Raw genomic sequence first — 24,024 nt, 5'->3', positions numbered from 1 at the left:
AACAGAGATAATTTAAGGTAATGAATTGCTAACTGGGTATCGGGTAACTGAGAAAGCCAAGAGAGATACTAAGGTATGGTTGAGGCAGAAACCTCAGGATGCAGTTACCGCCTCCAGGGCTGGGGACACAAAGGGAAGAAGTTGGATTATTGAAATTGAGAAGATGAAGAGGGAGGCTGCGAGGAGGCCTGCGGCGACGCTGTGAGCTCAAGCTCTCACCTTGGAGAGGGTGCAGTGGAGCTTTCTCTGGGGTGGAGGAAAAACTGGAAACAGCTGACGTTGCAGAAAGCACCGTGTCCCTTCTCCTCTTCCAGACTTGCTAGCTCCCTCTACTGCCCCCTATTGATAGCACCTAGCAGGGAGCCAGGTAGCAAAGCAAGAGTCCCAGTCCCAGCCTTGCAGCAGGGAAGCCAAGGGCTGGCAGCTGAAAGACAACTAAATAACTGGCAGTTGCCTTAGCCCAATATGATGTCTGTGAGACTCATTCATGTTACGTGAATCAGTAGTGCATTTATTTTGATTGCTACATAGTTTTTGTTGTGTTAACACGCCACCATTTATATTTAGCATTTGTTTTCTCTTTCTTGACTACTATGAATAATAAAAAGAATGAGTGTTCTGAAGCATGCCTTTTGGTGCACGTGTGTGCACGTCTCTGTGGGCACATGCCTAGCAACGGAACTGCTTGGTCACAGGGGACACATATATTCAGTTTAGCACATAAAGGCGACAGTTGTCCAAAGTGATTACAGCACCGTGCACACCTGCCAAGCAGTGTATGACAGTTCCCAGTTCCTACTCACTCAAGTCAGGCCTGGTGCTGTCACTCCTTCACATTTCAACCAATCAAGCCCTGATGACTAATGATACCGAGAGCACTTTATGTATATGTTTACCAGTCATTTTTCTTGTTTTATCTGTAGTAAGCATCCCCAGCTTTTATTTATTTATTTTATGTTGTATTGTTTAATGTTTTAAGGAATGTGATAATACATTTGATTCTCAGGGTCACAGCATTATTAGTCATTTTCATACCATCTTTTGTAAAGTGTCTGCTTAAATCTCTCACACACTTTTTTTTATTTCTGTTAAGCCTGATAGAATTTTATTTTTTAATTTTTAAAAGGTTTATTTAATTGAAAGGCAGAGTTACAGGGAGAGAGAAGGAGGCAGAGAGAGAGAGACATGGTGGGGGGTGGGGCGGGAATCTTTCATCTACTGGTTCACTCCATGAGCGGCCAGTGGCTGGGGCTGGGACAGGCCAAAGCCAGGAGCTAGGAGCTTCTTTGGGGTCTCCCACGTAGGTGCAGGGCCCCAAGCCCTTGGCCATCTTCCAGTGCTTTCCCAGGTGCACTAGCAGGGAGCTGGGTCAGAAGTGGCACAGCCAGAACTTCAACCAGTGTCCACACCTCACGCACTTTTCTATGGGCTTTCTCTTATTGATTTGCAGGAATTCTTTTTATATAGTGAATAGGTCTTTTATAAGCTATTTAAGGTACTTTTTTCTTTGCTATAACTTACCTTTCCTTTAATGAAAAACAAGTTCTTAGTTTTAATGAAACACACGGTATCACTTTCCCCTTAAATATTACCTTAAGTTAATACTCTTTGAATTTTAGGAATCTTTTCCTAAGACAGGTCACAAGAATGTTTTCTTAATTTATCTTCTAGATTTGCACTGTCCAATACAGTAGCCACTGGCCATATAGAACTATTTAACTTTAACTTCCATTTAAAATACAAGGGCCTAGCGCTGTGGTGCAGTGGGTTAAGCAGCCGTCTGCAGCGCCGGCATCCCATATGGGCACTGGTTCGAGTCCTGGCTGCTCCACTTCCGATCCAGCTCTCTGCTAATGGCCTTGGAAATCAGCAGAGGATGGCCCAAGTCCTTGGACCCCTGCACCTCCATGGGAGACACAGAAGCAGCTCTGGCTTCTGGCTTTGGCCTGGTCCAGCCTTGGCTGTTGAGGCCATTTTGGGAGTGAACCAGCAGATAGAAGGTTTCTCTCTAATCTCACCCTCTCTCTCTGTAACTCTGGCTTTCAAATAATAAAAACAAATCTTTAAAAAATAATAACATACAGTTTCTCAGTTGTATAGCCACATTTCAAATGCTCTGTGGTCTTAGGTGAGTTAGTGGCTATTCAGACAATGCAGAGTTGTAGACCAGTTCCACCATCATAGAACGTTCTCTTGGACAGCACCAACCTAGAAGTTTCACTGGTTTCTTTTCACATTTGGATCTGCATTCCACCTGAAATTGATGTGTGTGCATGGGTTTGGTAGTGGTCAGTTGTGATTTGTTCCCTATGGACTGACGACTAACCCAGTACTACTTAATGTTCTCTCCACCGTTCTGCGAGATTGACATGATAATCTGTGACATCTCCATTTATAAGTGGGCCTGTTTATGCTTTCCTCATTCTGTCCCGTCAGTACATTTCTCTACCTTTGGGCCAACAATCACCACATGCTCTTAAGTTTCTTTTAATTATTTTTTATTTATTTAAAAGGGAGGGAGAGAAAGAAAATGAATCCAGGGCTCCCACATAGGTAGTAGGAACACTACTTGAGCCATTACCATCGCCTCCCAGATCTGCATTGGCAGCCAGAGACAGGAGCTGGAATCTGTACTCAAACCCAGGTACTCCAATGTACGATGCAGGCATCTTAACTCTTAGGCTAAACACCTGCTCCCAGTACCACATGGTCTGAATTACTCTACCTTTAAAATGTCTGGTAAAGTAACTGCACTCGGCTTGTTCCTGAGCTGTCTTGGCTATGCATATTATATTTCCATATATGTTTTAATTTTGTTTTTTAATTTTTTTAATTTTTGGGTGAGTGTTCACCACAGGGGTTAAGCTGCTACATGGAACATCCACATCCCATTTTGGTGTCCCTGGGTTTGAGTTCTGATTCTGCTTCCAATTGCAGCTTCCTGCTAATGCACGGCCTGGGAGGCAGCAGGAGATGCCTCAAGTGTTAACGTCCCTGTTACCCACATGGGAGACTTGGATTGAGTTCCTGAACCCTGGCTTTGGGCTGGCCCAGCCCCAAGCTGTTGTGGGCATGTGGAGAGTGAACCAGCAAATGGGAGGCCTCTCTCTCTCTCTCTCTTTTAAACTAAATAAATAAACTAAAAAATTATTAACAATTTCAAAACAACCTCAGATTCAACAGAAGTTTCATTTACAGGACAAAAACCTCTTCTTTCTGAGTCATTTGAGAGCAAGTTGCCCCCTCACGCATGAATACTTGAGTGCATTTGTTTAAATGAGGTCACCCTCCCACGGAACCACACAGCCATCGAAACCAGGGAATTTTTATTTTTTTATTTTAATGTTTTATTTTTTGACAGGCAGAGTGGACAGTGAGAGAGATAGAGAGAAAGGTCTTCCTTTGCCGTTGGTTCACCCCCCAATGGCTGCTTCGGCCGGCGTACTGTGCTGATCCGAAGCCCGGAGCCAGGTACTTCTCCTAGTCTCCCATGCGGGTGCAGGGCCCAAGGACTTGGGCCATCCTCCACTACACTCCCGGGCCACAGCAGAGAGCTGGCCTGGAAGAGGAGCAACAGGGACAGAATCTGGCGCCCCGACCGGGACTAGAACCCGGAAACCAGGGAATTAACAAGGAGCCATTGTTGCCATTCGTCCTAGACTTCCCTGAAGTCTTACCAGTCCCCCTGAGGATTCAATCCAGGGCTGCACATTGCATTCTTCAGCTGTCTCATTAGGGAGTATCAATCTAGGACAGTTCCTCCGTATTTTCTTGAAATTTATGCCCTTGACACTGACAGAACATTGGTTTTGTAGAATGCTCTCCAGTCTGGATTTGGTCACGTTGGATAATGATTAGGTTCAGATGACTCGTCTTTGCAGACAATCACAGAACTGATGCTCGGTTTTCACATTCTCTTCAGTGGCTCACGATTGGGCGTGTGACATCATAGGCCACGTGGACTAGACTGCCCGAGGAAGGGAGTGTCTTCCAGGATTCGCCGCCACTGAGTCACTCTCCGCCCTCTCAGTTTGGATTAAGGATTCTTGGCGAAGGTACTTTGAAGTTAGGAGAATATTACAGTTTCAATGTATTTATTTATATCAGTTTGGACTGATAGTATTCATTTTACCTAGGGGACTGTGGTTGGTGTCGCTCCCCATCTTCGTGGAGGAACGACACAGGACCCTGCGCTGTTCTTTCGTCTGCTCGGCCCTCCCCGGGTTTGCTGCTGGTTCTTCCCGGGTTGGCTACCGTCCCTTCCACCTCCGTGGAAGGGCGGTTCCCCCTGCCACTTTCCCCACTTCCGCGGGGGAGCGGCACACCGCTGGCTGGCTCTCTCGGGGGCTGCACAGGTGTTCCTTCAGATATTCCTGGTGCATGTCGTCTCTCTCCTCCTTTATAGTCCTCTTTCACCAATCCCAACTCTGCTACCCACACGCCGAGTACGCTGCTCTCCTCCAATCAGGAGCAGGTCCTGCTAAGCAGCAGCTGTGTAGAAGCTGTTTCCTCCTCTCCCAGCGCCATATTGTGGGAGAGCAGATGCATAGAATAAGTCTTAATTCCAGTAACAGTCTAGTCCGAGTTGCTCCCCACAGTTGGTTCTTATTTATTGTGATGCTCAACCTGCCCCAGATTTGGCTGAATATAGATAGAGAAGCAAATGGACATGTGTGTGCCTGCGTGTACAGGTATTCGCAAGCTCTGTCATCTGGGAGGTTTTGGGAGTAGGGACATCCCAGTAGCAGTAAGCACCAAATTCTGGGCTCTGGTTTTCCTAATTGCTATGTCGGGTAATTATGTATATTGAAAATAATGAGTTTACATTGATATCTTTAATTGCAATTCAATACCACAGGGTTCATTCTAGTTTCCTGTCTGCACACTTATAACTCGCTTCTCTGACAGTGAGAAAACTGGCTCTCATTATTCTTAATTAATTAATTAGTTTAGATTAATTATCCAGTAAATAATAAATCTCCCATTGTCACGGCCAGCCTCTGTCTCATTCTGTTTGTTGCTGTAACGAAACGCCAATGGTTGAGTGAGATGTACAGAAAACAGGTTTATTTGGCTCACAATCCTGGTGGCTGGAAAGCCCAAACACATGGCTCTCCTGTGGATGAAGGCCCCCAGGCTGCATCCCAACTTGGTGGCCAAGCAGAGTTGTGCAAAAGGAGCACACGCAAAGGAGGGGGCGGATGCAAAGAAGAACCGAGCTTGCTTTATAATAAGCCATGCTTGCAGGAACTAACCCAGTCCCACTAGACCTTGGACCCGGCCCACCCCTGTGAGGATTAAGCCACCGCAGAGGTGGGATCCTCAGGACTCAGTCACCATTGCAGATGCACCACTTCTCACCACGCTTACAAACTTCCAGCACATGGACCTCTGTGGGAGAAATCACCCAACCCACAGCAACCCCTCCTCACAGATTCCTTAGTCTGTCTGGGTTCCAACACATGGTCTGTGCTGGGCACCCCCAACCCCACCCCACTGTCCTCCTCACCCCTTCAGGCCTGTCCTCTGTGCCAGGCCCCCCTCACCTCACACTGGGCCAGGCCTCCTCACCTGTGCCCCTCTCCACGTGCCTTGCTCCCCTGCCCATGGATTCCATGCCCTCCACCAGGCTCCCCTAATCCATGGCTGCCTACCTCATCCTGCAGGGGTTTCAGCACCCGGCGCTGGGCCCACCCCTCTGCCCGATGTGGGGGTTCCCTTCACCCACCCCAGCTCGGCTGCCTCCTTCTGAGGATGTCCTGCTTTCTCCACTTGGGAAGGCTTACTCAGCCTACCTGAAAGCTTATCTGCTACGCTAGGGCAGAAGGGAGGGAGGAAAAGGGGAAGAGAAAGAGAGAGAGGAGCAAGCAGTTTGTCCAAGCCCACAGCAACGCTGTTGGGATTGTGATGGGGATTACATTGGCTCTAATTTCAACTGGGAGAGAACTGACATCTTTATGTTATTGAATCTTCCAGCCCATGAACATGCTATAAATTCTTTCATTTATTTAGGTCTTTTTTAATGTCTCCCAGGAAGGTTTTTTAGTTCTGAGTATAGACGTCTTGTATGCCTTGTATTAGATTTAATTTTTAAGGCATTTGGTGGATTTCTCGTCACTTTATACCATATATTTATACATTATTTTTGCTTTTTATTATAGCACTACAGAAATTCAAATGTTTTTTTGATGTTTGCAAGAACACCTATTGCAATTTTTTAGTTACATAGTAATATCTGCTAATTTTAAAGATTTCATTTTGGACAGTTTTTAACATTTGACTTGCCTAAAGAAATATTCAAATATGGAATATATGGAATAACAGGCTTAAAGAACATCGGCCATAGAAAGGTCTTGGAGGAGAACTTGACTCACAGAAAAATCCAGGTCTGTGCCTAAATACATGGACTCGGTTTTGCAAATGGTCCAGGGGCACAGGAGTTTAGTCTCCCGAAGTGTATCCAGTAGCCATGGTCTCGTCTAGACGGATCCCTGACTTTAGGTTAAAACCTCTGCTGGGTTGGTGTTGTGGCACCAACAATGCCGGCATCCCATCTAGGTACCCATTCAAGTCCTGCTGCTCCACTTCTGATCCAGCTCCCTGTTAACAGCCTGGGAAAGCAGTGGGAAATGGTCCAAGCGCTTGGGACCCTGAGCTCAACGTGGGAGACTCAGATGAAACTCCGGGCTTTGGCCTGGCCCAGCTCTGGCATTGCCGCCATCTGGGGAGCAAACCATCAGATCAAGACCTTTCTCTGTCTCTCTCTCTTTCTCTGTAACTCTGCCTTTCCAATAAGTAAATAAATCTTAAAAAAAAAAAATAAAAATAAAAAGAACCTCTGCCAACAGCTTCCTCTGAAAGGAGAGGAAATGAAGGTGTCCCCTCTCCCTCCCTGAGCAGCTGAGTTCTCTTTCAGAACAGACACCGCAGTGGCGTTTGGTGCCGTGGTTCAGGCAGTGTGTGGGATGCCCGCGTCCCACATCAGAGTGTGTGGGTTTCAGTCCCGGCTCTGCTTCCACCTTCAGCTTCCTGCTAATGAGCACCGTGAGAGGCAGCAGGCAATGTAGGTATGGGGTTCCCCGCCTCCCTGAGGGAGGCTTGAATTGAGTTCCCAACTCCCAACTCTGGCTTGGTCCTGCCTCAGTCGCTGTGGGCATCAGCTAATGGGGGCACATGATTTCTTTGATTCTCCCTGCCTTTCAGATAAATGAGTTTAAAAAGTAAAGATGCGGGGTGTGTTTAGTTGTTTCCATGGATCTATATTTTGTTCCCTGTATTATGTCAAGCCCTTTGCATTTAAGAACTGTGCCATGCAGCCCATTCAGAAATCTCCATCAAGCCTTCTACAGTGGTCTTCCTGGAACCACCTTCATCTTTCTTTTTTTATTTATTTTTTTGACAGGCAGAGTTAGACAGTGAGAGAGACAGACAGAGAGAAAGGTCTTCCTTCTGTTGGTTCACCCCCGAAATGGGCGCTACTGCTGGCACACTGCACCGATCCGAAGCCAGGAGCCAGGTGCTTCCTCCTGATCTCCCATGCAGGTGCAGGGCCCAAGCACTTGGGCCATCCTCCACTCCCTCCCGGGCCACAGCAGAGAGCTGGACTGGAAGAGGAGCAACTGGGACAGAATCTGGTGCCCCAAACGGGACTAGAACCCAGGGTGCCAGTGCCGCAGGTGTAGGATTAGCCTAGTGAGCAGCGGCACCGGCATACCTTCATCTTTCTTTCTCCCTGTTGGCTTCCCCAAGTGTTTTTGTCTTCCTTGCTCCATCTTGGTCTAGGCTCTTCCTAGAGAAGTTCTCTTTTGAATTTTGTTTTTCTTAATCAACAAAATTATGGGGCCAGCACTGTGGTATAGTAGGCTAAGACCTCTGCCTTTGGTGCCGGCATCCCCTATGGGCATTGGTTTGAGTCCCAACTGCTCCACTTCTGATCCACCTCCCTGCTATGGCCTGGGAAAGCAATGGAGGATGGCCAAGTCCTTGGGCCCCTGTACCTGCATGGGAGATCCAGAAGAAGCTTCTGGCTCCTGGCTTCAGATCGGCCCAGCTCCAGCTATTGCAGCCATTAGGAGTGAACCAGATGATGGAAGACTTTTTTTTTTTTCTCTCTCTATCTCTCTGTAACTCTGCCTCTCACATAAATAAATCTTTAACAAAAAAATAAATAAATAAAATGAATGTCAAAGCTAGGAGGAGCTCTGAGGTATGGGAAATGGGGGCAGGGCTAAGGATGCCCTGCAGCCTGGGCCCTGGCTGGCTGGTCTGACTACAGAGGCATCACTTAGACACATGTGTGGGGAGTCAGGCTCCTCATCACAGGACTGGGTACCCTACGGCCCAGGGCCAACGCAGGTCACTGCTTGTGCACAGCCTCCCTGCCTGCTTTTGTGTGACCCTTGACTCAGAATCGTTTTTGCATTTTAAATGGCTAAAATGAAACCAAAAGAAGAACAACATTTTGAGGCATGTGAGAATTCTAGGAAACCCACATTACAGGGGCCATAAAGTTTTTTTTGCAGAAGGCTACTCTCGTTTGTGTTCCTGCTGCCTTGGACTGTCCTCCCACGGCAGCAGCAGAGTCCAACAGGTGACAAATGTTGCAGCAACCACGTGGCTCTCAAAGCCTAAACTATGAGGGCATTTCACAAAGTTCATGGGAAACTGCACATTACGAAAGCACCATGCAGGGATTTCAAATGTTTTTTGAATCACAAGAAAATTATTGCTTTTTTTCTTCTATTTTTTTCTTGGCTAACCTTGTTAGACATGCACTGATTTTATTAGTCTTTAATTAGTTAATTAGTGAACCGTTTGCTGGTTGACTCCTCAGATGCCCACAACAGCCAGGCCTGTGCCCCACCAAAGCTGGGAACTCAGTCACAATCTCCCAGGGACAGAAACTCATGGTTTGAAGTTGTGATCTGCTGTCTCCAGGGTTATAGGATGCTGGAATCTGCAACAAAGCAGGACTCAAATCCAGGCAATACTGTATGGGATGCTGTCATCCCAAGTGGTGTCTTAACCACAGGTTCAAGTACACCCCCCCCCATCTTATCTCTTCATTACATTTTCCACAAGCTTTTTTTTTGTTTGTTTGACAGGCAGAGTGGACAGTGAGAGAGAGAGAGAGAGAAAGGTCTTCCTTTGCCGTTGGTTCACCCTCCAATGGCCGCCGTGGATGGCGCCCTGCGGCCTGTGCATTGCGCTGAGCCAAAGTCAGGAGCCAGGTGCTTCTCCTCGTCTCCCATGGGGCGCAGGGCCCAAGTACTTGGGCCATCCTCCACTGCACTCCCTGGCCACAGCAGAGAGCTGGCCTGGAAGAGGGGCAACTGGGACAGAATCCGGCGCCCCGATCGGGACTAGAACCCTGTATGCCGGCGCCACAAGGCGGAGGATTAGCCTAGTGAGCCACGGCGCCGGCCCCACAAGCTTTTTGAAATGCTCTTGTATGTACCCCTCTGGCCCTTTCCAGGTAAAAGTTGTCAACCTCTATCTTATCTGGCCAAAAAATAAAAATAAATAAAAGCAGTGAAGGACTCATACATTAGTCCTACATTAGGAGGTTTTGGTGAAGATGAAATGAACACTGTAGGTAAAACGGGGATTGCACCTGAAACCCGCAGGAGTTTGAGCAATGGTTTACTTCGCGCAAGCCTGAGAGTTGAACTTTATCACCTTCCCTAAAGCCGTGCTTTTCTCTCCCGTTATCACCTGCGCATAGCACAGAGTATTTGCATAGTCAGATGCAGCAGCTAACTGCAGTCCATGTTCTGCGTGGCGGTCTTTCACCAAGGAACCTCCTAGAATTGTGGGAGGCCTCATTTACACCTACACGCTTCCCCCTGACGCACAGCAGAGAAATGGCGCTTCTGAACCTCACGATGTACAGGTTTCACGAGCACAACAGCTGAGAAACCCACACTTGCACCTAAACCGCTCCCACGGATCCAGGAGAGATGGGTTGCAGAGGGGGAAGAGTCTCTGCCTGGCTTTTCCAAGACAGCTGGAATCCTCATCGCAGCAGCTGCTGCGTGTGGAATCCGCCTGCATTCGCCTGGCCACTAGAGAGCACTTTGAGACTAAGAGAGCGTGGTCTGTGCTCCCAGGCCCCCTGCGACCGCGGGGCTGTGTGTTTGGTCACTGCGCCATCTAGCTACCAGCGGCCGCTGACAAAGGGCTCTGGAGGCTGATGGATGCATTTTGTGAAGCTTAGTGACCTGTGCTAGTGATAATGAAGTATTCTGAAGCTCAGACAACATTTTCTGCTGTCACTGTGGTGTTCCGCCTCTGGTGACATCACTGATTTGTACCGCTTTGCCGCGGGTTTCGGAGGCAGGCATTTTAGCCGGGGTCCCAGTTTCCTTATTGCTCCTACTCTTTTCTGTCAGATTGAATTTCTCTCAAAGAGAAAATATTGCTTGATATTGATTCCAGCGCACGGGATAATTTCAGGTTCTCACTCTGCAGTTCATCCAGAGCCCTGTTTAAAATCTTGAAGAGGTTTTCCAAGGCTAAGAGGCTCAGTTCAAAAGAACAGTTCTTAAATGCGTTTAAAAGACCCTTGGCTACATTTTCTGATGTTTCATCGGCAGTTTGCACTGATACACTCTCCATTGTTATTACAACTGAACCATAGCACAGGGAGTTGTACCAGCAAGACCATCAAGCTTTCTCAAAAGCTATAAAGCTTTTGATGTTTTCTGGCCTATTTCTTACTGTGCTCTTAAAAATGTTTAGCGTCTGCTGAGCCAAATGTGTACCTCCAAAGGCGTATGCGCTTCAACACTCTTCCCGCATCTCAGTTGCCGCTGCAATATCTGTACATGCAGCAGGAGGGTGGGATTCTGCCTGGCTGGAGCAAAGGGGGAGTGCTTCGTGGTGCGCATTGAGAATGAATAATACTGACCTTCAGCTGGGCCCTGGCCCATCAGCACCGGGCTCTAGTTGTGGATAGTGAAGAAAAATCTACTTTCCTGACCACTGCTTACCAGCCCTTCCCAAAGCCATTCGCTTCTGGTAGTATTGTGTGCATCAAAGGGAAATCAAAGGCATCCGTTCCTGCCCTGATTCCTAAACTGATTGAGGCATTTACAGGCTCAGTTTTTCAAGGAATGTCTTTGATTTTTAAAAAAAAAATCCTAAATAATTTCTCCTCTTTTGAATGGCACTTGACTTTCAAGTAAAGAATATTTCTGCATGTGAAATGTCAGTCTGTCTAATAATAACCTGCTTAATGTGCCACTGCGATCACTAATAGAATTTGCCACCATTTTTATAAAATGAAGTTACTTCCTCAGTACAGGCACCCGCACCCTAGAAGCTGGCTAGAACAAACAAAATGGATTACTTCCTAATGAACTTGCACTCTAAATGTAAACTTGCTTCTTCACCTTTCGCCAATACACGCCATTTGTGCTGTGGCATGAGAACAGCAAGACAGCAAATAGGCTATTAACAAAGACTTGCAAGAAATGTACTCGTCTGGGCTTCACAGGGAGCTGGGAACAAGGGAACATAAAGGAGTAGAAGGCAAGATAAGGAGTTTCCGTGGAGGGGGATGCATTGTTGTGGAGATACTGTGGGTTTCCGGCAGCCACACTTCATCTTTCACTATCAGTCTCAAAACCAGATGCAGCCACCTTCTTCTCCAGTCCTGGAGGGGATGCTGCGTGTTCTTGTTGCCTGACTTCATGTGATGCTTTCCGCGTGAGTGACACAATAGAATTTAATATCAAAGATAACGTGATCCTTGGAATTTCAACAAGGATTGCATTAAGTAATACAATGCAGAAAGATCATGCACATGTTTATGTATGTGTATTTATTTGACTGAAACTCTATGGTTCTTGGGGTCTGTGACTGTGCTGAGGACAGGAGAGGGGTCTTTAAAAATGTTATGTTCGCCGGCGCCGCGGCTCACTAGGCTAATCCTCCGCCTTGCAGCGCCAGCACACCGGGTTCTAGTCCTGGTCGGGGCGCTGGATTCTGTCCCGGTTGCCCCTCTTCCAGGCCAGCTCTCTGCTGTGGCCAGGGAGTGCAGTGGAGGATGGCCCAAGTGCTTGGGCCCTGCATCCCATGGGAGACCAGGAGAAGCACCCGGCTCTTGCCATCGGATCAGCGCGGTGCGCCGGCAGCAGCGCACCAGCTATGGCAGCCATTGGAGGGTGAACCAACGACAAAGGAAGACCTTTCTCTCTGTCTCTCTCTCTCTGTGGGGAGCAACTGGGACTAGACTAAGTTACTCGAATTAAGACTTATTCTATGCATCTGCTCTCCCACAATATGGCGCTGGAAGAGGAGGAAACAGCTTCTACACAGCTGCCTCCAGTTCAACCAATAAACTGTAGGACCTGCTCCTGATTGGAGGAGAGCAGCGTACTCGGCGTGTGGGTAGCAGAGTTGGGATTGGTGGAAGAGGACTATAAAGGAGGAGAGAGACAACATGCACCAGGAACATCTATCTGAAGGAACACCTGAGCAGCCCCCGAGAGAGCCGGCCGGTGGTGTGCCGCTCCCCTGCGGAAGTGGGGAAAGTGGCAGGGGGAACCGCCCTTCCACGGAGGTGGAAGGGACGGTAGCCAACCCGGGAAGAACCAGCAGCAAACCCGGGGAGGGCTGAGCAGACAAAAGAACAGCGCAGGGTCCTGTGTCGTTCCTCCACGAGGAGGGGGAGCGACATAATGGTGCCGTGACTTGGATAGGAAACCTAGGCAGGGTTTAGTGTCGTTCCTTCACGAAGACGGGGAGCGACACTCTCACTGTCCACTCTGCCTGTCAAAAAAAATGTTATGGTCAATGTGTCTTGGGAAAAAATTGTGTGATTTTTTTTGTACCACAGTAAATTTATTTAATTTCATTTTTCATGAATTTTTTGAAATTCCCACATTTTAACATTTAATATTTGGTGAACACAAAGAGAGAGCACTCCCTCTTCCTTTTCTGGGCCTTATTCCAGAAACTCACGCTCAGTTGGAATTGTTTCCTTGGGTTGTGCAGGGCTACACATAGAGCAGCTGCTTACATTCAAGGTTGAGATGCGAATGACGCAGTCTGTCCATATCTTTGGATCCATGTTCTTTGGATCCTGCATAACTTGGACTTCTTCCAACTCAGAACCTGGGGTAGAAATACCTGTGCATCTACGATCTACACCATTGGTGGGGCAGAAAGGGTAGACACACAAAATCTATGTTGTGCCCTGGGACAGCTCTTGGATGTTGTCTAACACTGCTGCTTTAGTCACCGGGTGCAGGCAGCACCTGCTCTCGGGCTGTGAGAGAGAGGGCAAGAACTGGCTCAGCTTTCCTGTTGCTCCCTAGCAGACTGCCTTCCACGGTGGCTCTCAGGGAACAGCAGTGGCCCGAGGCATGAACTCTAAGAGTGGGCACGAGTGGCGTGCATGGAGGAAATCTCACCAGCCCGCTGTGTGAACTGGAGCAAGTAGTCTTTCTGGGCCACTCTTTCCTCATCTGGAAAAAGAAGGGGCTGGACTCAGTGATTGCTAAGGTCACTTCCAGCTCTGTAAGTTCTATGCTTTTAAAAAAATGCTCGGCTCCTGAGAGGAGCGCTTCTTCCTGGTTTCCCGACAAAAGAGCCCAGGGCGCATGTGTGTCTGACCTCCTACCACACTCTTTCTACTCTAATGAAGCCGGGTGTATTCTTCGCTGAAATGGCTCAGCTCCAGGAGCCCTTGGTGTGATTCTAACACTGTGTAGATATTGATTTTTTCTTGCAGGATAGCGGTTACTGTAACCACCAAACTATTAAATCTCGCTTCTTCTCTTAGGGATGATCTCACGAGTGCTGTCCCACTCCCTTTCGTTGATATTTAACTCAGTCCAGGGCTAATTTGAAAATGGCGTTACTAGCATCAAAGTATCTTCAAGTGCTTCACGGCTGACAGCTCTCTACCGTCCATCATCTTTGGGTTGTCCATCAAACACAGCAGCAGAGAGAGGTTGGTCAAATGGGACACCTTTGGAGCTCTCTGGCTTGTTAGAGCTGTGTTGTGCTCCATCACCTCTTGTATTCATGCTCGGAATGTCTCACCGCTAACAGTTATTCAAATAGGACAGGCTTCCTACCTTATCTTGTTTGTTCACGCCTCTTCCTCCTGGCATTAATGACAGATGGTTGTTGTGAGGGCAGGGCTGCAGCCATTACTTTCAATACACACAGACATGGTGAGCTGTAAGAGGAAAATATTAATTTGATTCTTGCCTTCTTGTTTGAGAAGCTTTCCAGTTAGCTTGGGGAAGGCACAACATGTCAAGCAGATTATGATAGCCATTAACTTCCAAATGCAAGTTCACAGGGCCTTTCGTTTATACTCAGTCCCAGGCATTCACCTTGCTCCACCAGTTAAAGTACACACTACAACACGAGTGGTGATTGTGATGTCAATAAATAATTCTGTAGCCCACACCATGATACCTTGTTGATTACCCTTCTGGAGGTTCCTGGTGACCCTCGAGTAGAGGATATAATTTAATGACATCGTTAATATTTCTATAAAACCAGCAATCTGATAAATTCTCTTTGGGTAGGCACTTTCACAGAACTAGCGTAAGTGACTGTTCCACACGAAGCATTATCTTTTCTTGTACAACACTGAAAGCTTACATGCTGCTTGACAAATCTGAATTTTAAAAAGTAGGAATGATTGGCACATGGTAACTTACACAGAAATATAAAGTGCTACAAGAAAATTGCCCATTTCTCTTAGATTTACATTTTATGTATTTTTTTCTTTTAAGAAGTGATAAGGCATGTAATTTCCATCAACTTCAACCGGTTATGTATGAAAGAAGCTATGCGTTCAGCTCTGTAGAGGAAAAGCAAGTCATGGAGAGAGCTGACATGCCACAGAGAAACAGAGCACCTTCCCTCTTGCCTTCCATCCTGGTTCCTATGCATGGTCATTTTGGGGAACAAGACCAAAATTCTAAGCATGGGATCCTTACCTCTTTTTTTTTTTCTTAAAGATGTATTTATTTGAAAGACAGAGTTAGAGAAAGGAGGGAGGGAGGGAGGGAGGGAGGGAGAGAGATCTTCCATTTGCTGGTTCACACTTTAAATGGCTGCAATGGTTGGTGCTGGGCCAGGCTGAAGTCAGGAGCCAGGAGCCAAGAGCTTCTTCCAGGTCTCCTACGTGGGTGCAGGGGCCCAAGCAATTGGGCCATCCTCCACTGCTTTCCCAGGCACATTAGCAGGGAGCTGGACTGGAATGGAGCAGCTGGGACTCAACCGGTACCCATATGGGATGCCAGCACTGCAGACAGCAGCTTAACTTGCTCTGGTTGTCTGGACCACCAGCCCCAATGTCTCACTTCACAAAGTTCTCTCCAAGTCTTCAGAAGGCATAGGGAGAAGGGAGGCAGAAAGAGAGGTGTAGCTGGAGTTTGCCATTGAAGACTTCTCTTTAATGGGTTGGATGCTCCAAACAATTTCCATCAAGCAATTATTTCCTATTCATTCATTTTAGTCAATAAAATACTTTCCAATATTTAATAACAAAGCACTCAGCTCTGGCATACTCTGACTTAACATTTCCTTACTGACCTTTATTATAATTTTACAGATGTCTAATGATAAAAATAATTGGCAGCCTCAACTTAGCAAAATAAGCTATTTAGGAATCCTGATTTTGTTTGATAGGAAAAATCTTTTTTATAAGAAAGTATTCATTTATTTGAGAGGCAGACACACACACACACACAGAATACACTCCCATCCATTTGTCTACTCCCCAAATGCCCTCAATGGCTAATGTTGGGCCAGGGCCAAAGACAGGAACAGGGACTGCAATCCAGGTCTCCCCATCAAGGTGGCAGAAACCCAATTACTATTGCCATTCCAAGTGCTTCCTAAAGTCTGCATTAGTGGGAATATGGAATCAGGAATCTAAGACTCTGATGTGGGATGCAGGCAATTTATATGCCCACTCTCTGACAGTAATATTGTCTCCTGGCAGTCTGTGATTTGTATGCCTTTCATTGAACACAAAAAACTGACCTCATGCTCTGATACACCTATAAAAATACATGTGGGGGCCGGCACTGTGGTGTAGCAGGTAAAGCTGCCACCTGCAGTGCTGGCATCCCATATGGGTGCTGATTTGAGTCCCACCTGCTCCCCTTCTAATCCAGCTCTCTGCTATGGCCCGGGAAAGCAGTAGAAGATGGCCCAAGTGCTTGGGCCCCTGCACCCCCATGTAAGACCTAGAAGAAGCTCCTGGCTCCTGGCTTCATATCTGCTCAGCTCTGGTGGTTTCAGCCATCTGGGGAGTGAACCGACAGATGGAAGACCTCTCTCTCTCTCTCTCTCTTTCTCTTTCTGTGTGTTTGTCTCTCTGTCTCTCTCTCTGTCTCTGTCTCTTTGGTGGTTTCAGCCACCTGGGGAGTGAACCAGCAGATGGAAGACACCTCTCTCTCTCTCTCTCACTCACTCTCTCTGCCTCTCTGTAACTCTGCCTTTCAAATAAGTAAATAAATATTTTTTTTAACAATTGGTGTACAAACTGAACTACCACAGTATTGGAACTCAGAAACACACACATTCCCATATTCCGAATCCAGAACCCTCTCCATCCTATGATCTGTTCCTTAAGCAACTGTCAAGTGACATACCTATGATCCCAGAGCACCAGGTAAGCTCCTTTTGAGGAGCACTGGGCTGCTAACTGTGCTGGCTTCAAGCACGTCAGTAACTTTGCTCTTCTCCAACTCCCATCTCCATTTGGACCACCAAGGTCAGCTTCCTGTAAACTTCAATCCAGCTCTCTGCTAATTTTCCTGGGAAAACAGCAGATGATAATCCAAGTGCTTAGGTCCTTGCCACCCAACTAGGAGACCCAAATGGAGTTTCTAGTTCCTGGTTCTGGCCTGGCCCAGCCTGACTACTGTGGCCATTTGGGGTGTAAACCAACAGATAGAAAAAATCTCTCTCTCTCTCTCTCTCTCTCTCTCTCATCTTACCCCAAAAAAGGGAAAAGTTAAGTATTTCCTCTAGTTTGGACTGCAGGATGGAAACATAAACAACTCTTCTTTTGAAAAACATTAGAAATAGTACTTCCCCTCTAATTGCATGTGTTAGCCTATGAAAATAAGTTTTTGGCCTTGTTGGCTGAAATAAAGAACAGAGAAAGAAGACATTCCTGCAGGCGACTTAGAATTACATTTATTATGTTAACTGAACCAGCAACCAGGTTCATTTATTCCGCATTTCTTTGGTGGGGAGGAGTCCTATGGGGACAAGAATGGGTTTATCTTATTCATTGTGATATTTGCAGCGCTGCAAGTGGCAGAGAATTTTAAAGTGGCTGAACGAATGAATGTTGTTGGTTTTACAGAGACCACAGGCATGCTAAGTACCTTCTGAAGGCCACTTGGGTTACAGGAAGTAGACTCAAGATTCGAAGTCTGCTCTGACAACAAGGCTTGTGTGCAGTTTCCAGAGACGATCTTGATGTACTGAGTGGCTGCTCCTCAGACACGCATCTGTCTCAGTTCCCCCAGTGACCGCTCAGTGTCCTGTCTCCACAATGTGAGGAGGTAGGAAAAACAGCAGGTGGTATGTTGGTAGGGCAGAAGAATTTTACTTCGATGCATGGCTTTTAAATTTGAATCTCCCATGCCCAAGACCCTGAAATATTTTCCAAATTTAGCTACACGCTAGACACAGGAAACACACATGCCTGCAGACACAGAAGCCAAGACACAGCCTGTTACAACCATCCTTACAAATGTACTCACAGTTAGGCTAATCCTCCACCTTGCGGCGCTGGCACACCGGGTTCTAGTCCCGGTCGGGGCACCGGATTCTGTCCCGGTTGCCCCTCTTCCAGGCCAGCTCTCTGCTGTGGCCCGGGAGTGCAGTGGAGGATGGCCCAAGTGCTTGGGTCCTGCACCCCATGGGAGACCAGGAGAAGCACCTGGCTCCTGCCTCCGGATCAGCGCGGTGCGCCGGCCACAGCCCACTGGCCGCGGCGGCCATTGGAGGGTGAACCAACGGCAAAGGAAGACCTTTCTCTCGGTCTCTCTCTCTCTCACTGTCCACTCTGCCTGTCAAAACAAAAAAACAAACAAACAAACAAACAAAAAAATGTACTCACAGGGTTTCCCTCATATGAAGTCTCTGCTTCTTGCTCAAGGAAACATGACATAGTTATGGCTGAAGGCACAGCAAACCTGCATATCTGTGGTTAGGTAGGTAAAGATCCTCAATTATAAACCAAAATACAAGGTAGTAACAAGAGAGATTTAACACCTGCAGTCACACTTAAGAGAGTTACAAGGTGTTAATGAGCAAGATATACCAAGGAATGTTTTTTCCCATTGGCCACCTGGTTTTGCTGTTAGTACAGAATATTTGAAACCTCAGTTGTGAAACTATGAATCAGGAGGGTTCCCATCTCTAGGATGAGAGACTTTCAGTGAAACGCAGGAACATTCCGGGTAATGTGTTTGCAGCAAGCAGGATGTTGAATTTATTGCAGAGGGGAGTGTGTGCGTTGACCAAAATGGAGAATGATGAGAAGTAACTAAATTATGTATGACAGTCTTCACGGAGCGGAGGAAGGAAGCAAGCTTAATGATGTTGTGGTTGAAGGACCAGCAGCAATTGGTGATGTATTGGTTGGAAGTTGGTCACAAGAGAAATGGATCTAAGAAGACCCAAAGACTCCAGATGGGTGTGACAAGGACAAGCAGTGGATTTGGGAGGGGAAGAGAAAGCAGGGGCTCGGGATTTAATTCACTTTAGTGGCAACAAGACAGCCAAGTAAAGTCAACTTGACATTAAAAACCATCATCTTAATCTATGTCGCGCTCTCAAGCTTGACTCTTATCACAGCAAAAAAAAAAAAAAAATTATGGCTAACGATGAAGTATTTTCCCCCCTTGCTTTCCCAGCATCTACCAAGAGCAGTACATAATTTAATTATTGAATCTACAGGCTGGACCATGGAGATGAAGAACGATATGTCTGCTGTAGTGAGAAATTAGATAGAACTGCCTGTTTATTCTCATCATTCTTCCCTCCGTTAGGCTAAATTAATATAGTTAACAAGCTTTTGTTTGGATTAGCTGCTCAGATCCAGGATGTGCAGATCAGAATTCATGATTATTACAATAGCCATCCTTTATGGAGGCTGACAGCTCACTCAAGTCCCACGTGCAGAGCAGAAGGGGCTTCTCTCAGTCTCTGTGGTGGAACCAATGTTGCACCGGAGCTAGGGGCTAGCCGTCTGCCCAGACTAATGCATTAATGCAGTTCAAGAAAATCAGATTTAGTACCTTGGGGCATCTGACCTCAAAAACACCTCTTAGAGTCTTTTCCTACTTTGCTGTTTATGTAGCCTTTTTTTTAACAGTTGTAACGAAATGTGCACAATTTTAGTGGGCAAATCTCACCGGAGGAATACCCACTGGAGTGTGAGTGCAGTGATGGGGCTGGTGTGTGTGTGTGCGCGCGTGTGTGTCTCTTTAGCAAACACCTCAGGCTCTTGCACACAGTTTGAGCAGAAACCGTAGATCAGTCATGCAAAGCACAGATGCAAATACAACTTCGAGGCACGTGTGCCTCCAGGCACAGCGCCCCCACTCTACGCCCCCAGTAGGACACTGTGACGCAGGCTGTTGCTGCTCACTGGTCCCCCACAGGGGTACTGCAGGCTCATTCCAGACATCAAAACCGTGTCTGAGTGGCCGGCTTTCGGTGCAGCCCTTGAGACGCCTTTGGGACGCAGGCATCCCATGTCTGAATGCCTGGCTTCCAGTCTGGCTCGCTTCTGATCCAGCTCCCTTCTAATGCGCATCCGGAGAGGCAGCAGGGGTTGGCTCAGACACTGGGGCCCCTGCTACCCATGCGGGACGCCCTGCTGGAGTTCCTGGCTCTTGGCTTGGGCTTTGTGGGCATTTGTGTAGTGGACCAGCGTTTCTCTCTGCCCCTTCTCCCCCCTTCCACTCCCACATGTTATACATGTATAACAGCAGCTTTGCAGAGCTGATGGCAGATTGAGGGCATACATGGTGAGGGGGGGGTTCACCAACAACAAAGGAGCCCGGGCAACCGACTCTCCCCTCAACACAAGCAGACGCGACCCCCACCCCTACCCCTGCCCCCCGAGGAGACACTGAGTGTGCTCCGTCAGGTGCTCCAGCCATGAGCGTCCCCAGCCAGGGCGAGAACTGGGCACCGTAAACAGAAGCGATTACGCAGCAGCCCTCCGCAGGGCGCGCGGCCGGCCGACCCCTCCCCCGCGCGCCACCGCCACCTTCCGGCCGGGCGGCGGTCCCGCCTCCTCCCCGACTTCCTGCCCCGGAGGCGCGCGGCGGCGGCGGCGGCGGCGGCGGGGAGACTGGCGTCCAGGCCGGCGGACGCGGAGCGGAGCGCGCGCAGCGGGTCGGCGGTGCGGGTACGCGGCCCGCGCGCCACGTGGCGCCGCTGGGGCGCGGAGCGGGAGGCCGGGCTGGCGGCCGCCGAGCCCTGAGGAGCCCTCCTCGGAGTGAAAGCTTGCGTGGGGCGGACGGGGGCGGGCGGGGAGCGCCCGCGTGCCTCGCGGTCGCGCCGGGGTCATTTCTCCGAGAGCGCGTGGCGTCGGCGGGACGCGCTCCGTCAGCACGGCCGGAGAGGGTAGTCTGCGGCCCTTCCTGCGCCCACACGTGGGGAGGGGATGCGGGTTGGTCCCTGAGTCGGGGGTGAGGGGTGGCGAGCAGCGTGGGTGACTGGGATGTAGCTTTGGTCGCCTCGCGGTGTCCTAACCCCGCTTCCCCGCCCTGTTTCAGTCCCGGATGGATGCGTGTAACTTTAAGAACTAAAGTTCTGCGCAGAGAAACTGCCCAGGGGAGTGCGCCTCCCTCCTGCATACAGTAGGCGCTTATTTAGCACCCTGCAGCCATTATGGATACCAACAGCTCATCAGCCTCCCAGGATTTGCACTACTGCTGGCCTGCTGTTACCCTCTCAGACTCTGGGCCCAGTGCTGCTCCTCATCTTGGGCGTGAGCTCAAAGTCTGGAGCCCGAAGGGAGAGCTTTGGGAAATCCTCATCTTCCTTTAGGTTGGATGTCTGGCTTTCCCAAGGGGCCGCAGTGGTACCTGCCAGTACTTGGGTTGCCTTCTTTCCTTGCTAAGGATCCCCCTACCTGAAGTTCTAGGCCACCTTTCGTGGTCTGGCCCTATTGGAGACACAGCCTGCACCTGCACCTTGGGAGGACAAGCTTACCTGAGTAATAACGCTTGCTACTCTTCGCAGCCTCTCCTGTGAGTCTGCACTCAGGGCTGATAACTTCTGTCCTGTCCGAAGTAGCCACGAAGAAGGAGCAGGGGCCCATTCTTGGTTCATATCAGAATTGGGAGTGCCTCAGCTGTTTCCTTGGTGACCCAGCTGGGGTAGGTAGTAATCCTGTGCCGTTTAGGGCACGGTCCCTGGCTTCCCTGAGTCACCTTAAGATGGGCTGTTGCTCTGTGCCCTGGCTGACGGTGTCTGGGATCTGTCAGATGGTCCAGAAAGGTTTCTGTTCTCTTCCCGCACCCTCCTCTGCCAGCTTCACTTTGTAAGCGAGGGAGCGAGGTGGAGGACAACAGTTTGTAGGCAGTCGTGTGTCGTCGTAAACCGTGCCATGAGCAAGCTGCAAACAGGTGAAGGATTTAGGAAGGGGAGGTGCTAGTGCCAACTCTGACCTTCTGAAACAGGGAACTTCTTAACTTTTAAAAGATGGGACGGTGTGGAGCCCATGTTTTGTGATTGCTCATTGGTAAATGTGGCTGACGTGGCCTGTGTTTACAGATCCAAAGTTCATTGCGGTTGGGTTGAATTGGAAAGCAGATCTATCAGAGGACTTTTCTTTTTTTTTAAGATTTATTTATTTATTTATTTTTTGAAAGTTACACAGAGAGGAGAGGCGCAGAGAGAGGTCTTCCATCCACTGGCTCACTCCCCAGTTGGCCGTGACAATCTGAAGCCAGGAGCCAGGAGCTTCCTCGGGTCTCCCACGTGGGTGCAGGGGCCCAAGGACTTGGGCCGTCCTATACTGCTTTCTCAGAGGGCTTTTCTTAACAACCATCTTACCATGTTTTCCCTCTAGACCCATCATGAGCGAGGTTTCCTGCAGAAAACGGGAGGACTATTTGGAGTGGCCTGAGTATTTCATGGCAGTGGCCTTCCTATCAGCACAGAGAAGCAAAGATCCGAATTCCCAGGTAAATGAGTTTCAGAGGAGAGCGGTTGGACACCCACAGACAAGGAAATGCCCACCAAGGAGCAAATTAGGAAGGAGGGCCGCCAGACTAATGCAGAGTGAATCTGTGTGCTCCCGTCTTGCTGTGAGGAAGTCACTTGACACATGCCACGGTTACCTGCCTCTTGTGCCCCCTCTGTCTGGGGCCAGGAGTGCGCTTCCCGAGGCTTCTGGGAGCTGTCACTGGAAACCGGCCAGCAGACAGAGCTCTCAGCGCCTCCAGCAGCTGGAAGTCCGTTCGGAGCTCTGCATTCCCTGTGACTTCATTTGCTGCCTCCCCAGGGGCAGGAAAGCCATGTGCAGTCCCCAAGCCTCTGGACGTGTCTCCCTGTAGGTCGGGGCCTGCATCGTGAACGCGGAGAACAAGATTGTCGGGATCGGGTACAATGGCATGCCGAATGGGTGCAGCGACGACCTGTTGCCTTGGAGGAGGACGGCAGAGAACAAGCTGGATACCAAGTACCCTTACGGTGAGGCATGGCCTGGTGATGTTCCTTTCCGCTTAGCTCTGGGCCTGGGGAGTGCTTAGTTAACAGAGTTGCAGGTGCAGAGGGCATCAGTTGCAGAGTTCTGCAGCTCAGTAAGGTGATTATCGTTCATGATAATTTACTGTGTATCTCGGAATACCTAGAAGAGAGGATTTTTAGCATAGCCAACACAAAGAAATGATACGTTTGCAGTGACAGATATGCTAATTATCCTGATTTGATCATCATATGCGTATCAAAATACCACACTGTACCCCACAAATGCTTACAGTTATTATGTATCTGTTTTTAAAAAGGGGAAGTTGGTCAGAGGCTTTGTCTTTTCATTCAAAGAAAGAACCCTTCCTGAACTATCACAGTTTCCTGTGCCCGTCCCTTCAGTCCCAAAGAGGCCCCTCGGTGGAAGCGCGGAGTGGCCACACAGGCTGGTCCTGCCGTCCCGAGCTCTGCTGCCTGTGGTGGGCCTGGCATGCATCCCTGGCGGCCTCTCTTTCTTGTTGGTGGGCATCTCTGCAGCCCCTTGCAGACAGCACACGGGCACGTGCAGGGCTCTGTAGGTTGTTTCTTTACTACTTGGAAGCAGGGTCCGTGAGCCGAGTGCTGCCTGGGGCTTTCTTCTGATGAGAAGCAGGCCTCAGCTCCTGTGCCTGATGAGTTCATCTGTCTGAAGCTCTTCTCTGGGAAGCAGGAATCAAACTGTGAGCTGGACATGAGGATACGGGAGATGCGGTTGCTGCCTTCTGTCCCAGGGGGTGCTGCATTCCACGGCCGCCTGTGATCAGACTCAAAGCCAGAAGAGTGGAACCAAAAACGTTTGGTTTGGCTGTGTCCAGGTTTTTACCTTGAATTAGGGAAGGGTGCTTCTTAAAAAAAAGTTGCCAGGCAGAGCGCCAGGGAGAGTCCCTTGAGAGATTGCCCAGCAGGGGCGGGCACAGCTTCACTTTCCCTTTTATTCCCTGGCCCTTGTGCAACTAATGCCATAAAAGAGGCAAAGTGGGTTGCACGTGCTGGTTGCTGGTTTTTCCTAATGCTCAGCCCTCTATTCACGTCTGAAACGAACAGACTGCTCTCTTGGCGTAAAGTAGATTGAGGCCATCCAGATGGGAGAGATTGTGCCTTCAGGAAACCAAGGTTAAGGCACGATTTAAGACCTTTCTTCTTTGTTGACTCTTCCCTGGTAGGTGTCCCCTGGGGTTTTCTCATGAAGAATTCCACGTCTACGTTTAGTCCCATTTATGTATTTTTACTAATGTTCCTGGGCCCTAATCATGTTAACCATCAGGCTCTTTGTAA

General features: G+C 48.7%; 1 protein-coding gene and 1 long non-coding RNA gene across 5 annotated transcripts in view; one reads left to right on the top strand and one right to left on the bottom strand.

Moving 5' to 3' along the window:
• Positions 1-12,836: 12,836 nt before the first annotated feature.
• Positions 12,837-22,081, bottom strand: LOC103345552 (uncharacterized). The gene is made up of 5 exons (XR_001792443.4): positions 21,229-22,081; positions 18,116-18,199; positions 17,376-17,534; positions 14,088-14,191; positions 12,837-13,472 (listed from the first exon to the last, which is right to left on the bottom strand). It is a non-coding gene; the product is annotated as an uncharacterized LOC103345552 (long non-coding RNA).
• DCTD (dCMP deaminase) overlaps positions 20,258-24,024 on the top strand; it is a 31,850-nt gene continuing 28,083 nt past the window's right edge. The window contains exons 1-3 of one of the 4 annotated variants that reach the window (XM_051832607.3): positions 20,258-20,419; positions 22,091-22,205; positions 22,578-22,713. In XM_051832607.3, the coding sequence (XP_051688567.1) occupies positions 22,098-22,205; positions 22,578-22,713 (244 nt within the window). In that variant the 5' untranslated portion in view covers positions 20,258-20,419; positions 22,091-22,097. Of the gene's footprint in view, positions 20,638-20,661; positions 20,684-21,140; positions 21,267-22,090; positions 22,206-22,577; positions 22,714-24,024 lie in introns of those variants that run through there. The other 3 variants (XM_051832610.3, XM_051832626.2, XM_051832618.3) reach the window with 3 other exon arrangements.

This window comes from Oryctolagus cuniculus, chromosome 2 (assembly GCF_051225735.1).
Source record: "Oryctolagus cuniculus isolate XC-2025 breed Fujian yellow rabbit chromosome 2, ASM5122573v1, whole genome shotgun sequence".
NCBI lineage: Eukaryota > Metazoa > Chordata > Mammalia > Lagomorpha > Leporidae > Oryctolagus > Oryctolagus cuniculus.
The sequence above is the reverse complement of the archived record's forward strand: the minus strand, read 5'-3'. Positions and strand labels throughout refer to the sequence as shown.